The following is a 17,607-nucleotide window of genomic DNA, read 5'->3' on the forward strand; positions in this document are numbered from 1 at the left end:
GCTTATAGAATGGTTTTCTGGGTTTATATTTTCTTTTCCACCATCAGCTTTCAGCTGACATTAAATATCTGGAAAATATAAGCATAATGGTCAGACTTGAGGTACCTAAGCTATGATAAAAAAGCAAACAATCTACAAATGCATCACATCTGACTATGAAATGATGCTCTTATTGTTTGCAGAAAGTGTGACTAAAACTCAGAATCATCTGGTAAGTCTTCATAAAGGCAGAAAGACAAGTGACTGCTTGAGAACAGCTCATTTGTACTGCATATTTGCTGTACCACTCACAGCCTTTGCTATTGTTCTTAGCAGGATAAGAGTTCTCCAAATACAATAATTTTTAACTTAGAAATCTTGGAGGCTCATCTTTTTCAAGGTTCACCTTTTGAATGAAATCCAGATGATCACCTGTATATACAGCACTTTCCATCACTGTCTGATGGCCATCTCTATCTGATCATGCTCCTACCTTGAACATGGGGCATGAAATAAAAGAGTTTGCTCTCAAGTATTGCACTGAGGAGGAAGTATCTTCTTTTCCTTAGGCTGAAAGATCCGTTTCAGGTGACATGTGTGAAATGAGACATATGTGAAAAGTAGACTCCTTCTTGCCTGCAACCGCCAGCAAGAAATAACAGGAAGTCCTGTCACTCTCCAGCACACCTATAATACAAACTCCCATATATACACCTGAACTCACATCTCCAGCAAAGTGGAAAGTACAATTCTTGGAAGTTATCACTGAGTCATAGAATCACAGAATGGCTTGGGTTGCAAGGGACCCCAAGGATCATCAAGTTCCAAATCCCCTGCCATAGGCAGGGCTGACAATGTCTGGGTCAAGTACTAGACCAGGTTGCCTGGGGCCCCATCCAACCTGGCCTTAAACACCTCCAGAGATGGGGTATCTCTTCTGACCTGTGTACCTGTAGAATCCCTTCTTGTTTTTAATATCCCTTGCTGAGTTCAGTTCCATCTGTGTCTTGGCTTTCCTAATCCCACCTGTGCAAGTCCAGGCAGCATCCCTGTATTCTTCGCAGGTGACACATCGTTGCTTCCACTTGTCCATCTTTTCCCACAGATTGACCAGCAGGTCTTTGCCAAGCCATGTTGGTTTCCGGTCTCCCCTGCCTGCATTCTTATTCTGAGGGCTCTCGAGCTCTCAGAAAGCCATCCTCAAAGAGAAGCCAGCTTTCTTTCACTCCTTCATCTCCAAGGACTTTTTCCGAGGACATGTCACCCAACAATTTCTTAAACAACCTGAATTTTACTTTCAATAAAATTTACTTTCAGTAAAATTTAGAGTTCAGGGTCCTGACTCCACTCTTTGCTAGGCCCACATTCCTCAAGATCGCAAACTCAATCAGAATCTGATTGCTGCAACTCAGGCCACCTCTTTTCTTCTTAAATGATCTTCTCTGAATTGGTGAGCACCAGACCCAGCAAGGCTTCACCTCTGGTTGGTCTGTCCAATACTTGAACCAGAACGTTACTGTCAATGGGCTTCTGGATTCTCCTGTATCTCTTACAGCTCACTATGTTGTCTTGCCAGCAGATATCTGGGTGGTTGAAATCCCCCCATCAGGACAGGAACCTGTGAACATGAAACTTCTTGTAGCCGAAAAGGAAAGCCTTATCAACAGACTCTTCTTGGCCAGATGGAATGTAGCGACTCCGACTACCAGCTGTCCTTACTGGTCCTATCCCTAATTTTAACCCACAGGATCTCCACCTGTTCCTGACTATTTCTCAAGGCAGTTTGTTGCCATCTCTCCACTCCTTAACAAAAAGGGCAACTACTCTGCCCTTCCTACCTTGCCTATCCCTTCAGAAAAAAACTTATAACCCTCAATGATGGTGTTCCAGTTACGTGAATCATACCATAATGTTTCTGTAATGGCAATAAGATCAAAGTTTTCCAAGTTTACCCCAGTTTCGAATTCCCTTGCTTGTTATATAGACCAATGCTGTGCGGATTGATATAGAGGTACTTCAGCTGTGTTTTTGGATGCACTGCCATCCTAGAGGAGCCCTCCCACATACTTCTGGGACAAATCTGACAAATCCCCTGCTGCTTCTTAGAGTGACAGCATTCCCTGGCTCTTTCCTCTCATCCATTAGTACACCCCTTCCCCCAGCATCTCTACTTTAAAGTCCTTGCTATGAGCTCAGCCAGCTTGCTGCTTAGTATATTCTTGCCTCTGTAGTCAGTTGCATCCCATCTCATATCATCGTTCCCAGTTTGTCAAAGGTGCTACATACAGCATAGAAACCATAGCCTTGGGCATGATGCCATTCACACAACCAGTCATTCAACTGATTAATTCTCCTCCTTCTGCTCAGATCCCTGTCTTCAACTGGGAGGACTGAGAACACCACAAGCACTCCTGACCCCTTCAACACCTTCCCAAAGCACGCAAAATCCATTTTGATTTCCTAGCCATAGCCTCATGTGACCGGCTTGCAAAACGAGGTGAGGATAGCAGTCATCTGATTTTTTCATATCAGATATTGTCTTCTTGATATCCCTAATGCGGGCCCCAGCAGGCAGCCAACCTCTCTAGAGAGATTGTCTAGTTGGCAGATGGGTACCTCAGTAACCCTCGGCCAAGAGTCTCCAATTACTAAGACCCTTTGTCTTTTTTTTTAGAGGCACAGGTTCTGATTCAGGTCCTCTGTTGGACCTTCTTAATGTCATCCCCCATTTCCAGTTCCAACCTGCTGTCCATAACTTTTCTTTCTCTCACACCAGAGCTTGAAATCTATTAGCCAGTGGGACTTCAGAAGCAAGGGGGAGGATTCTCCTTTTGCTCTGAACAGAGTCGAGGTTCCAGCCTCCTCATGCTGCTCATGTTTATCCTCTGGTTGGAAGCCTGCTTATCACCCTCCCCTGGCTAGGCTCCAAGACAGGGCTGTCTTAAGGCAACTGCATGGCACCAAGCATCAGTTTCCCTCTCAGACTGCTGAACAATCTCAGCCTGGTGACTTACTCTCAGCCTGGTCAACTCTCAAGAAGATCATCAAGTGGGCACATCTGCTCACATGACACCCCGCAATTACCTTAATTCCATGGGTGACTTCTAGATTCCAGATCTTCGTGGGGCCAAATGTCTGGGCAGCCTTCTCATACCTTAGGAGATCCATCTAGGTGCAAGTGTTAGCTCAGAGAGATTTTGGGCCTATTGTCTGAATTTTTGCCTCTGCCTGTCAGCCTCAACAGGTAGTCACCATGTTGATACTAATAGAGACTTTTCCTGTAGCAACCTAGAATGAGAACAGCAGCATGCCCTGTTCATCCCCTAACTTCAAAACTACTCATTTTAAATTTCAAAACCACACATCTTATTTTTCAAAATGACAGAGGTACCCACAGGCCCCCTGAAACTTTTAAAAGCCCCACACTGCCATTTCAGCTTTTGAAAGACTAGGAGGCTGACGTGGGAGTAACGCATTTTCTTCCTGTTGTCATTATGTGTGTAATTAGTGCATTGTTGAAGAGCCTTACCCCTTACTCCTCTTTTACATCACACTCATAGGCTCTCCGGCTGTGCACAGTGTCCCTGTGAGCCACCCAACCACTCAGGATCAGTACTCACTTGATGTGAGGAGCATTTCCTTCCCAACTTTCCAATTCCATTATATTGAAATAAATCTAAGTTACAGCATGAATGCCTTCATGAGGAAATGAATGAGGTCCTAATTGCTGAGCTTAACATGCATTTAATGTGACAATAAAAATGTAATTACACTTTTGTTGTTGTTATTAGTCAATTACATGGGATATGACACTGAAAGCTGACTGCCTGGCCTGCTTTTCTGTGGGTGGGACAGAAGACCAAACAGTTCCTCAAAACAGGGTCAGGCACATTTAAATCATTCACTCCTTCAAATCTTCTTCTCTGTGTGTGAGCTGAATCAGCATCCATCCTGTCTGCATGTTGCCTCTGGAACAGATCAGAAGGACTGATGGAGACAGCTACAAAGATACTCTTCTGATTGCCATGTGTGTTGTGTCTGGCCCCAGCCAGAGCCTAGGAGGTAGCCCTGCTTTCTCCCCTTGCTACATCCTCCACCCTTCCAGGCAGGGATGGGATCTGTACAGTCTGCTGTGTCCATACACTAACCTGGGCTTCCTGCAGCAAATGTAATGATGTTTTCACTCTCCTAAAGACAATTGCACAACTTCTGCAAGCTCCAGTGTGGTGAGAGTTTACCATCCGGTCGCTAGGAGTAATCCTGCAAAGGAAAGTGGGACAGCTGATTGCAGGAGCGGCTGCAACAGGAGGAAAGCAAACCTCATTTTCTGCCTGTTTTCCAGTAGGAGACTCTTATAGCAACAGCAAGAAATACCTTGTATCTGCAGCAAAGTGCCTCAAAGACATCATTATTGTCTTTTCTGAAAGCAACATCCTTTTAACGACATATATTTACTTACCTACGAGAAGCCAACTCTTTTCTGCTTCTGAATTATTATTATTATTTAAATCATGTGGTTTCAACAGTCACATGCCTGAGGTCCAGAAGAGTCTAAGCAGAGGAAAACATTCTCTGGAAATAGCACAGAACATTCATAGCTTTGCAGATCCTGCTGTCTAATTATCCGCTGTTTCACACAGACAAAAACTACCACTTCTCTTACTGCAACATCTCTGATAGAAGTCTTCGGTGCCTCCAACCTAAATGACTTCACAAAGACTCAAAGCATTATTTGGCCCAGTAACTTAATATGATTTCAATTGGAGAGAAAAGTTAAAATTTCAATCCAACATTTTCAACAGAAGCTAAATTCATTTGAGACATACCTGGTAAACATATTTCTCTCTTTAGACGCTACTGAGAGCACAGCAGAAGAGCTGCAGAGAAACACATTTTGCACAGACCTGGAAGTCATGCATATGCAGTTGGTTAGACTAAGCTAAGCTCTTCATTAATGGAAGTATCTACTTAATAGATAATTAAAGAACCAAGCTGAGCCGTGTTTGCTTTTATACCAGACTATTCAAATTATTTGAGAAAAGAAGCATGTCTCTTCTCATTCCTGCATTTGGCTTCATTTTTTCTAAGCATCCCAGCTGAAATTAATCAACTGGAATTCTTAACAGACTATTTTCTATATACAAAAAATATATTCTATTTGCAACAAAAGAATAAAAAAAGCCAGGCTCTTGTCAGTGGTGCCCAGCAGCAGGACAAGGGGCATGAACTGGACAACAGAGTTCTATATGAACATGAGGAAGTAGTTCTTTACTGCGAAGATGACAAAACACTAAAATAAGCTGCCCAGAGAGGTAGTGGAATCTTCTTCTCTGGTGATAATGAAAACCTGCCTGGACACTTTCCTGTGTAACCTACTGTAGGAAACCTGCTTTAGGAGGTGGTTTAGGGGAATTAAACAAAGACATGATCTGATCAGTGCCTGCATGTTGCTAGGACACAATAGATCTCACGTGCAGTAAAAAAATTAAAAGGCCAGTAGTGCTACCTGACTATTAGCTGCAGAGTCCATCTGTTGCTACCGAATGGATAAATTGTTTTCTCTTGCTTATTTTTCTTGCTGTTTTCCTCCTTTTTTTTATTTTTATTTTTTAATATATACAGAACTTTGGACAGGATTCTTCCACTTATCACAGGTTAAAATACTAGCTAAATCACAAAACCAAAGCAAAAGCAAATACAAAACACTGATGCTGTTTTTTGGAGCATTTCTCTTGATTTGTATCATATTGTGGGATTGCTGGAGAAAGAACTGCAAGATTCAAGTCAGTACTAATGAAATAGTTTGCGCAAGACGAAACTCAGAAATAGATAGATATCTTCTCCTACTTGATAGGTAGCTGTTTTCTGCATCTAAGAACTGTTCTGTGCTGCCCATTAGGAATGATACATATAAACTCACAGAAAAAGTCTGTTAAAAGTTGACTTTGATCCTGCCAGAAGATCATTGCCTTAGGATCATTACATGTCACTAAACATATATTCATGTGAAAGGCACATCTTTTGGTAAAAAATAAGGGTACATAGGTCAGATAGGAAAACTGAAATTAGAGAAGAGTTGAGGAGTGTTTGAACAAATCCGTAAAGTAGCTCACACGAAAAGCATGGACTTGCAAAAAGCTGGGGACAAGCTGGAGAAATCAAAGGTTAAGAGAACAGAGGGGAAGTTTATCTTGAAATAAGAAATGAGTCTGAGAGGAACTTCTAATTGCAACATTGGAGTGCATCAGTCATGGGTTTGTATGCATCTGAAAAATCAACGAGTGTGAAGATACCACATACTCACTGGGTGATCTACTCCAGTGCTGCTCCACTCTGTCATTAGGAAGGCTGCCCTGTGATGCTGTCCAAACCTCCCTTTATATCCACGCACATACAGCCTGCATGACTGATAAACCAGGCTTCCTTCTCTCCTTCCACCCTTGTAAGATATGTATGGTATATCCACACACTGTTAAGTAACAGCAAACACAGCAAGAAGGACAGTGCCTTCAGCTTGGTTCTTCAAGTATCTGTTGATCCAAGCAGGCAACAGCCTTCTTTACCAAGACTTTGGCTAGGATGCTTACTTGTACCATCCAATCCCACATTTGGTTCATATGGTTTCTATGTTCATCTGTTTATCTGAAGGCAGTTTGTTAAGTGACAGATAAAATTATATCAGAAGGTTAATTTCTTTGTATCTTGGAAGGACTGTAGTCTTCAGTGCTGAAGCTTGTACTGCTGACTGCTCAAACTGAAATCCTCATTTCTAGTGCAGTTTGGTATGGGGAGAATAGAATTAACCACTCCAAAAATAGAGATTTCTGTAACATCTTAAGTGCCTATCTTGGATTACATATTCCCTTTTTCCAAAATGTTCTTACCCAGACTCATTTCCTCATTTCCAGTAATCCGGCTGCTTCGAAGCCAGACTGTTTGGCTCTCATGGTAGAAACGTTCTGTGTTATCAAAAAACATTGAACAAAACCCCCTTATGAGAAGGGAGGAGTGGAGAAACTTGTGGCAGTTTTCATTGAAATGCACTGAATACCTGCAATTGTACTGAGACATTTTCTTAAGGTCAGAAGGATGACTTTTGCGTTTAAGTGCACATAAAATCTTCTGTACTACCAGTTTCCAAGATAACTGGGCCACAAGTATCATTTCACATAGTCCCTTTCACTTTGCAGAGGGTAGAGTTTCCACTGGAAACCCTGCTATTCTGGATTTAAAATCCTTATTGTGACTTTGCCAATCCCTCAGCTCGAGGGTCCAGGTAATCTGCAGCCTAAACTGCTCAGCAGTGCTGTAGGGAGGTTGTGGTCTCCCTTGCCACTGCAACTCCAGCAAAACCTTTTCATCTGAGTGAATATGGAAACAAGATTGTTGCATGGAGAGAACTCCAGAGCTGTGTTCAAGAATAAAAAAAAAATGCCAGCAGTCAGTTAGCAGTAAGGCAGCATTTACCCAGACTTCCTAAGGAAAGGAAAAGCAATGAGCCAGAGAGCACTGTGCACTGAGCACCAGTTGTCAAATGGCATGAAGCCCAGGACTCCTAGTTACAAGAAAGGGAATTGTTTGGAAAGGGAGTAAGATAATTGGAGTAATGTCTCATGATGTAACTACTTCCTTTGCCTCTTCTTCCTCCCAGATCCTTAAGTTGAATTTTAATACAGAGGAATCCCAAGACAGGTGAGATGGTCTTGTTGAGCCAGAAATCTGCAGCTGGGAAGATGGGAGGCTTTGTTACAATTTCTTTTCACTGGGGTGGAATAACAGAAATGTAATGCTCTATAAATCATCACAAGGTTTGCCCAGATGGCCAAGGCCAACAGAATCCTGGCTTGTGTCAGAATTAGTGTAGCTACATGGAGCAGGAAGATGATCATGCCCCTGTACTCAGCTTTGGTGAGGCCTCATCTTGAGTACTGTGTTCAGTTTGGGACTGCTCACTACTAGAAAGACACTGAATCCCTGGTTTGTGTCCAGAGAAGGGCAACCAAGCTGTGAAGGATCTGGAGCACAAGTTTTATGGGGAGCAGCCAAGGGAGCTGGGATTATCACTCTCTACAGCTACCTGAAAGGAGGTTATGGGGGGAGTGGGGAGGGGGTAGCCTCTTTTTCCAGGCAACAGCAATAGGATGAGAGCAAATGGCCTCAAGTTGTGCCAGGGAAGGTTCAGGTTGGGTATTAAGGAAAACTTCTTTTCAGAAAGCACAATGATATTCTGGCATAAGCTGCCCAGGGAGGAGGTGGACTCTCCATCCTTGGAGGTGTTCAAGAGCCGTGTGGATGTAGCACTGAGGGACATGATCGGTGGACATGGTGGGGACAGGTTGGTGATTGGACTAGGTAGGTAGTTGTAGAGGTCTTTTCCAAAATTAATGATTTCTGTAGTTCAGTGACTCCAACAGTAATGTAATTCTTGATAGTGGCTGATCACTAAGCCACTCTTCCTCTTTTTATTGGATAATGGAGGTGCAGGTCAGCTCTGGGGTAGAAGATACATGCCTGCAAACTATTTGCAAATCTCATTTATGAGCAACTATTTCCAGAACCCACTGAAAAAAAGGTAATGTCTAGCTAACTAAAACTGAAAAGAAAGGTGCAGGCTTGTAAAGCTATCAGGGGATTAGTTTTCAAACTGTTTAAGATTCTGTACACTCAGTTCTAGAAAAATCAAATAGCAGCTTGAACTGAAAACAGGATCTAATTAAGATACGTCCAGAAAAAAATGTCTGACATCTTTTAAATGTTCTTTTTAAAAACTGTATTTAGGAAAAAAGAAATAAAAGATTCCAAGACAACACCAAAGCATCTTTTTAAGTTTTCAGTGGATAAAAAGGAAAAATATAACATCCACTGCATTCAACACCAGTTAAGTGCAGTCTCAGTACTGGATCCTGTATTATCTGATACTAAAACACAGAGCATCCCAACTTATGAGGACTGAGTTGATAGTCCGGATACTCAGTCTGTCTCTATCTATTTTGATACTTCAGTATTGCAGAATTCCTTCATTTCTATGTTTGGGTTCAACTTTGTCAGTCAACTTTGGCAGTAAGCCCTCAGGCTCTAATGGATGCTGGGCTGATGGATATCCAAGGCATCCTTGAGGGATACTGTGGTAGGTTCTAGACCTGTGTGAATTAGAGACTGCTCTATCTGATCTCTAAATCCCAAATTCCATCTCTGTGAAGTACAAGAAGAAACGGTACAGAGAGGAAAATGATGCTTCACTCCCTCTTAGAGACGCTAAATCGAGAATCAGTCACAGAGACACTTCTAGAGCTTGTCATCAGAGTAGCCAATACAGAATGCAACACACAAAGGCAAAACACTCTTAAAAAGTTTTTATTAATTTCATTGTTGGTTTTTTTTTCTTTTTTTAAAAAAAACAAACCCGTCAGTGCAACAGTTCAGTATCCCCTTCCTATCCCCCATCAGTAAGCAGTAATTTTAAAATCAGGAAATACCGAGTGCTGAAGCCAATGGGTTAGCATTTTGCTATTTAATTCCTTCTGTCAAACTCTGAAAAAGTCCTCTGTATAAATTAAACAATGAAAAAAATGTTATTTTCAATTCTATGTCATTACAGTCAACAGAATCATAATAATGCATCTAACATGTGTGTCCACAATATATCAGGTATACATTTTTTGGGAAAAGAAAAAAAAAAGGAAAACAATATGACATTCTAGGCTTGTTAAAAGGATAATGGTCCCATATGTTTTATTAACAGGTTAGCAAAACAAAATCCAATGGATTACAATATTTACATGTTATTTGAAAAATAAAGTAGTGATAAAAGCATGTCACAATCATTTCTTTCTTTTTTTTTTTTTCTTTTTCATTTTTGGTAGCCATTACAAACACCCAATCCAGGTATGGAACTGTTTAAATACATTTGAAATGAGGCCAATTAAAAAACAAATACAGACACAAAATGTGTATTTATACTTGTCCCTCCAATGTGTTTTTCACATGACATTCCCTCCCTACCTCAAAAAAAAAAAAAAAAAAAAAAGGCAAAAAAAACCCAAAACAACAATAATAAAAAAAATAATCAAAGGAATCCCCCAACCCCACAACTGATGAATCCCCAAAAGCAAAACACCATGCTTCTCAAGTAGCACTTATTCCACAAATGCAACATTTTTGCCATCAATTTCATATGAAGCTCTCTGGGACATCATTCCCCCAGCAGCTTCCTCTTGTCCCCCCTCCCCCTCCCATAGATCCCCCCAAAACAACAAAAAAAACAAACAAAGACACATGCATTTCTAAAACTAGGTTTCAGTCAAGTACTTTCTACTTTTTGGAAAGAAACTCTTTGTTCACAATCAGAACATACCATGGGCACCAGATCCTGTATTCCTTGCTCAGGCAAAATTCCCCTTGAGCTGGGTAGGCTTTCCACCCAAAGAAAAGTGCAGGATCAGCCACTTAGGTATGCAGGTTCCTATTCATTCTACGCTGCTCCCCTCACGCTAAAAGCTAAGGAGGAGGGAAAAAAATTCAGCAACTCCACCTTGAATCAAGTAAAAGTATTTCTCCAGGCTCAATATCGTAAGTAACTATTTCACCTCTGCTTGCAAAAAGATGTGTTAACAAACACCCCTCCCTCCCACTACACCGAAACAAAAAAGATAGCACGCACACCACGGACAGGAGAAAAAAGGCAGCCAATCTTAACAGAAAGTTACTGGTGTGAGACTGATAGATGTTAATATGACAAGCAACAGAACGGTTATGAGGACCTACATGTTTGGCCCGCAAGCTGCATAGCTGTGCTGTAAGTTTGGTTCTTTAGTTTCTTAAAAAAAGTTAAACGTCTTTGTTATTTCCGTATGTTTAAAATTAATAGCAACAACAACAACAACAGCAACAAAAAGTTCTATTCACAAGGTCTAGTCTCCTTTCCCTGTCCCCCCTTGAAAAGAAATAATTCATTTTACATGAGAAACTTAATTGTGCTGTATTTGTAACACCTCAGGCTGACAGAAAATAAACGCGGCCAACAAAACCGCACAATCAGTCACATGAAATCTATCAAATCCTAAAATTATAACTGAATACTAACAAACAGCTTACCTGGAATAAAGGATGACAATTCACAAACAGTTATCTAGGAATTAAAGTCTCTCTCTTTTTTTTGTTTTTTTTTTTACTAAAATAATTAAAAAAATCACAGTATTTTAAGAAATAAAACCCACACTGGGATTTTAAGCACAATTTGTTTTTCTTTCTTTAAAACTTTTTTCTTTCTCCATTCACCACCTTGCCCAGCAGTCTCTCTACATTTAACCACAATGACAACAGGTAGTACTGACAAATGCAGAGATCTCCCTTGGTTAATTCTGAGGTACTAGGAAACAGGTGACTGTTTTAAGCAAAGCAGTTTCTGTTTTTGTTTTCTTTTTTTTTTTTTCTTTTTTTTTTTTTTTTTTTTCTTTTCTAAAGCAGTTGCATTCAGTCTGGAAAAGCAATATGTATTAAAACTAGAAAAACGCACCAAAATTTGTGCGTTGAAAAGTTATCCCCCTTAACTTTTTCCACGCTCACGATGCTTCCATTCATAAACAATCCAAATCTCCATTGCAAAGCACGTTGTGTAATGTTGGAACATGGGGAGTTTCTTCATTAGTCCAAGATGAATGTAACTTCCCATTGTCAAGATCCAGAAGAAAGGATGCAGCAATGTAATGGAGCCACTTATTCCATCACTTAAATATTTAACTTTAATATACACACACTCACACAGGTACCAGTGCTTTGAAAATAGATCATTCAGTCCTAAAAGCAGCTTTATTTCTTCCTTCTGCCCACCCCGCCCGCCCACCCTATCCCACTCATCACTGTTCAAGTACGTTGATTAAAATCACACCAAATGCTTATTCATTTTTGGCCTCCGAGATCTCTTGGAGAGGTTTGTCAGGAGTTACCACACTGACTACGGTTTCACTGTTGTGAGAATAGTCCAGCACCATTTTCTCAATGCCTTCTTTTTCTTCTGGCAGTGTGCTAACAGTGTCCTCCATGTCCTCCTTTGGCTGGCTGTCCTCACTTGTCCTGTGCTTGTTTTCATTCAGTGCCCTGGAAAGCCAAGCAGTAGAATGCAAAAGCACCATCAGTACAGAGAACAACAAAGCCAATCCATGTTTATCACACACAGGGAAAACCAGACTACTTCCTCAAATACTAGCTACAAGCAGCCACACCATTGCTACCTTGTGCTGACAGTGGAACAAAGCCGCCAGTGGGATCCACGAAGTTCCTACTTTGAAATAAAGCCTTTGCTCCCTCTCAGCTGGGCAAATATGGCACAAGAAGGAAGAACCTCACTTGCAACTTTTTAAAGTTTATTCTTCTCTCCTCTTTCCCTTGTAAATGAGACCTTCTAGGCGCCAAACAAAGGCACAAGAAAAGAGTACCTTTCCCAAAGAGTAATGATCCAGTAAAATGTTTTAGAGCTTCCAACACTTCAAATGTACTCATCTAGATAGACAAGATTAAGCATAAGTAGTATTTTTCATCCTGCAACAATTAAACCACAATACTGTATTCAAATGCCTTCTGCAGGACAGCAGCCTTGAATGAGATCTGCTCTTTGAAGAAACTCCTGTCAGTGGAGACATCTCTGCTACAGACATGATCTTCAACAAGAGAAGGAAAATAAGCATTCCAAAGACAGTTATCTTGTCTGTGATGCTTATCACTGCACAGCATTCAAACAGTTACAAAAAGGCAAAGATCTTTGCAGTGAACTTCACTATGTACATTTTAGGAGGAGTTCAAAATGGTTTATTTTATTTCTCTTTAAAATCTTGGTATTTATCTGCACCTAATTCTCTGTACTGCCCTACAAGTTCAGCTGCAAACACACCAAAGAAACATAACAATACAAGCAGAAAAAGACCCAAGACATTCCTAGAACTTCATAATTTTCTGCCATTTTTATGCTGGTTGGCTGGCAAGCAAAATCAACACATCTCACTGAAGTTAATCCTGAGCCTTCTAAGTGGTATTCTTATAGGGACAGCCCTAGAGTCTACAGCCACCATGGGTTGCAGGGTTACAAAGAGTGAAGTCATACTGAGATATCCAATAACTGTAGCCATGCTTAAGATAGAATTCTTCCTTCACGTAGTTGTATTTGCCTTCAACACAGGCCTTTTAGGGAAGTGATAAACACGATGGGGGAATACACAAGATCTACTGTCACCTTTGGCTTTTTGGCAAAGGAGAATAAATCAACTTACATGCCATGTCTCAGCACATGTCTCTCCCACTCAGAGCCTTCTGTAAATGATCGGCCACAGAACTCACATGGGAAGCGTTTCTCTGGAGGACCATTGTCAGGAAACATCATGGAATCTGGAAAAGGCAGGCACAGCCTATGAATTTTTAAGTGTCAGGGCAAGAAGGGACCACTTTCATGCTGTACCAATTCATCCCACTGCTCAAAATTGGAAGATGTATCCTTAGGAAGCAAAAAGACTTATCCATCAACTACTAAGCTTGTGGAAATGCAATTGCTTTACATCAAAATGACACTGCAAGTAACAAATCACAAAAAAAGTGTATCTGCAAACAAGTGTAACAAAGCTGTTACTTACTTCATGTCCTTGTGTTTTAATAACTGAAGGGACCATCGAGTTTTGATTCAAAACCAGCATTGAGATAAGCTAATGGTAAAAAATGTCTTGAAAGCAATATGAATTAAAGCACTAAAGCCAATCTGCAACTTTTGCACTGGTCATACAAACTCTAGAAAGCAAACACGTACGGTTAACATGTGACCCTCATAATAAAGAGACTCTTCACTGTGAAGTCTTAGAAGTTAGAGTATCCCTAAAAAATCCTGTATTTTAACTGCACTGGGTCTTCCATCCCATTCTAATCTTTCATACAAACTGCTTGGGGTCTCATTTACGGGAGTGTCAAGCACCCAATAATATAAGTGGCAGCTTGGAGTGGTATTTCTGAAAACCCACACCCACATGCACATAGCCAGCTTTAACAAAAGATGAAACTTGTTCTCGCAAATTAAGAAGATCACCTCACAAGCCATTAAAAATAATTGCATGGACTATCTCACTTGATTCTTTTGCTGGATATGAGACAGCACCATCTGCTCAGAGCATTAATTCCTTAGTAGGGATTATCTTAAGCAAGAAATCAACAGAATGTCTTTCTGACTCCTTCCACACTACATAATAAAAAGGATTTTGCTTCATTCTCGTTCTGATCTCTGCTCACTTGATTTCTTCACTGTTGGACTTGCTATGTTCAAGATCAGACCATGATCTTAAAATTATCCACACATTCACTATTATCTGCATAGTAAAGTTCTGTAGAGGTTTTTTTTTGTAACATATTTGTCACTAGTTATTCTTTCCTAAAGTTCTATATGGAATTGTCCTTAATATCACTTTTTGTTTCTTCTGCCTGAAAGAAAAAACATCACTTCGTATTAGTTCTTGTCAGTGATTTATGACCTGGTTATGTATCACAAAACCAGATGCAGTGTCACTAGAACACCAGAAAGGGAGTCAATACCATTAGTTCAGTTTACAAAAAATCATACATAGAACCACAGAATGGTTTGGGTTGGAAAGGCCCTCAAATCCCACCCAGTCTCAGCCCCAGCTGTGGGCAGGGCTGCCCCCCACCAGCTCAGCTGCCCAGGGCCCCATCTGTCCTCGAGTGCCTCCTAGGATAGGGCACCCATCTGAATTTTACAGCCACGCATGTGGCACAAATTCATTGCTGCACTGCAACACACAGACAAGTATGGTACAGGAACAATTATTTTCTGGAGAAAAAAAAAAAAAAAGCTGTTCTCTGCAAGAACATGCCTACCAGATAGTACGCAATAGGAACTCTATTCTGGGCCTCTGAAGAAAGGAGATATGCACTACAGAGGATACTTTGCTGAAATAAATAAGGAGGATTTGTATCTGCAATGCCATTAAGAACAGTAAGTGTTACTCTGGAGAATCCACCAGATCTTTAGAATACACTGTATTATTCACTCCCGATAGTTTTCACTCCTAGAGCTGCAAATCTGCCCTGTTTCCACGGAGGTGTATCAGAACCTGTTTTCTGGGGCCTACAGATGACAGATAACAACCTGCAGAGATACCTGACCTCTTCATTATTTTATTTTTTTTGCAGGTAACAACAGGTACATGCACTTCTGGACCACGTTTTTTACTCAACTGTGGATGTGGATTCTGGTTTCTGTTAATAACAGAGAATTAAGGTTGAGACAGAGGACATCTGAGATGCAGTTCCTAGCAAGGGCAGCTTTTCGTTTGGGGTGTACACCAGACACCCTCTTTTCCAGTCTCTGCTGCCTTCTTCATCCCAGGTCATTGTATTTTTTTTTGTTTTTCTTCACCAGCAGCCAAATATTCTTTTCCCTTCCCATCTACACAGCTGTTCATCTGCTGCTGACGGGAGATAGCCATCTCTGCCGGATCACGTGGGCAGTAGTCCTTTGGTCCACTGCCCAAAAGCAACACTCTCTTCCTTGCACCTTCAGAACTTCACATACCAGCCTGAAGTTGAAGTGGAGAAGCTAGGCTGCTCTTTTGACTTATGGAAAGAAATCTTAGTTCTGCCAAAGTCACAGGCTTCAGACGGTTCAGGCAGCATTTCTTTCCAGATTCTCAGGGACACAAAGAGACACTCAGCAAATCACACTTCCTGCTAACTCCACAAAGACTACAATTGTCAAAAGCACCCAAATGGAATATGAGATTACACAGTTTGATGTGGTTTGAAAGCTGTGACACCATTAGCCATGGTGACAGGCAATATTTAAAAGCCCAGGTCTGGTCTTCTGCTAACAAAGCAAAACTTTCTAGGGTAGAAGTAACTTCTATAAATCCACTGGGAGATGTCAGCATACAACTCTGCATCCAACCACACCTTCACCTATCTAATCAGGACATTTTTAAAAGTGTACTTGGTATCTTGAACCTTAAAGTGATAATCCTCATTTTGAGAAGAAAAGTACAGCAAATACAACTCCTTACAGGTGGCATAAATGTTTCCTGCATTTTCTATCTGCTGTAGTATGTCGTAATGCAAGTGGTAGGGATTCAAGGGAGGAAAACTAATACAGGTTAATTAAGACTGCCCCTTTGGTCTGGTTAGGAAAGCACATCTGCGCAACAAGCCAGAAAATACGCATGTTATTTTTTTTTTAAATAAATGGTCATGTACAAGGCACTGTCAAGAAATACACCAACTTGTGAAAAAATAAGAAATAAAAATAGAATTGTTAAGATACTAGCTTAACTATTGCTCACACGAAACACAGAGATAACACATCTCTTTTCCTTGTAAATGTACAACTCCAGTGTACAAGGTGATATTTTTATGTTTGCACAATAAATGTCACAAAATCAAGTATCCTAGAGATAATTTTAACAAGGAACTTCACCTTGGGCTGTCTCCCTCTCTCCTATTTACACAGATGCGCAAGGCTTGTCAGACAGCACCTTCTTTCCCTTGCTCTGAATACCATCGTTTCCAAGGTCACTCAGCACCTGTGCTTGGACGTAATGCTAAAGTAATCCTCACAAGGACAGCATGACTCTTCATCCCTTGCTAGCTGTGGGTCTATACAAAACATTAATCAGCGCACTACATCTGCAACTGAGAGGGAGGGGGGTGGTCCTGTAGTCAAGGCATTATTCAGTCAGTGTTCCAGCCATGAAGCTCAGAGGGTTTAAACGCCATCTGAAGAGACATCCTAGTGTGTTTCCTAACAACTTAATATCCAAGAACTTTGAAATGCCTATCTCTTTAGCAGATCACCTGATTTTTCTACTGTTGCTGTCTAACACTTTTGTAAAGGATACTCTACATTAAAATTTAAATGGTTTACTATCCAACTACCTTCTTTTCTCATTTAAATAAAAGCTATCATTAACCACACTTGAAGTGAAGTACCAGTGATAAGCACAGACTGAACTGATGCTGTAGGGACACTAAACAAAAGCCAAGACACTGGGGTCTGGCTATTAAAAATGTGAAATGATCTAAGCCCCTCTTGTTCTGAAAAACATCCTTTAAATTTATAAAAGTTAGTCTTCAAAGTATGGAGGACTTGGGGAGACATCTGTTCTTTTGTGAATTACTCCTGAATTAAAAATGAATCTTCCACTGATAGCTGAAAATTCTGGAGGAAAAAGGCAAGCATCTTGGGATATTTTTAATAAAGTATGTAGAAACTTGCCTAACAGCAGTTATCAGCACCAGTAGGATGAGGCATCTCAGGAACCCAACACTCATACATGATGGGGCTCATTAAAGAATTGTGAACATATTGCATTTAACTAATGAACTGAATATCAGAGCAGACTAGACAATTTAGACCAGATACTTGCAGTAAGTTAGTTTTCATATTGCAGAGGAGAAAGACAACATAGTTTGATTTACAGGAGGACTTTCTTTTTCATAACTTTGACCAAAATTTGTGCATTAATAAGTAAATTACCCAGCCTTGCTGAAGTCTGTGAAATTAATTACTGACACAAACTTGGCTCATACTTAAGAAACACAATGGAATAGGTTGGGCATGGTTCTACCATAGTTCCAGAGCCGCCAACT

General features: G+C 40.7%; 1 protein-coding gene across 9 annotated transcripts in view; it reads right to left on the reverse strand.

Annotated features, from left to right (window-relative positions):
* Window positions 1-9,317: 9,317 nt before the first annotated feature.
* Window positions 9,318-17,607, reverse strand: part of ZNF462 (zinc finger protein 462) — a 91,873-nt gene continuing 83,583 nt past the window's right edge. For all 9 annotated transcript variants that reach the window (XM_085214344.1, XM_085214350.1, XM_085214351.1 and 6 more), the window contains 2 exons: window positions 13,242-13,356; window positions 9,318-12,075 (listed from right to left, as the gene is read on the reverse strand). In XM_085214344.1, the coding sequence (XP_085070470.1) occupies window positions 11,874-12,075; window positions 13,242-13,356 (317 nt within the window). In that variant the 3' untranslated portion in view covers window positions 9,318-11,873. The remainder of the gene's footprint in view (window positions 12,076-13,241; window positions 13,357-17,607) is intronic.

Source organism: Meleagris gallopavo, chromosome Z (assembly GCF_905368555.1).
Source record: "Meleagris gallopavo chromosome Z, MGAL_WU_HG_1.1, whole genome shotgun sequence".
Classification (NCBI taxonomy): domain Eukaryota; kingdom Metazoa; phylum Chordata; class Aves; order Galliformes; family Phasianidae; genus Meleagris; species Meleagris gallopavo.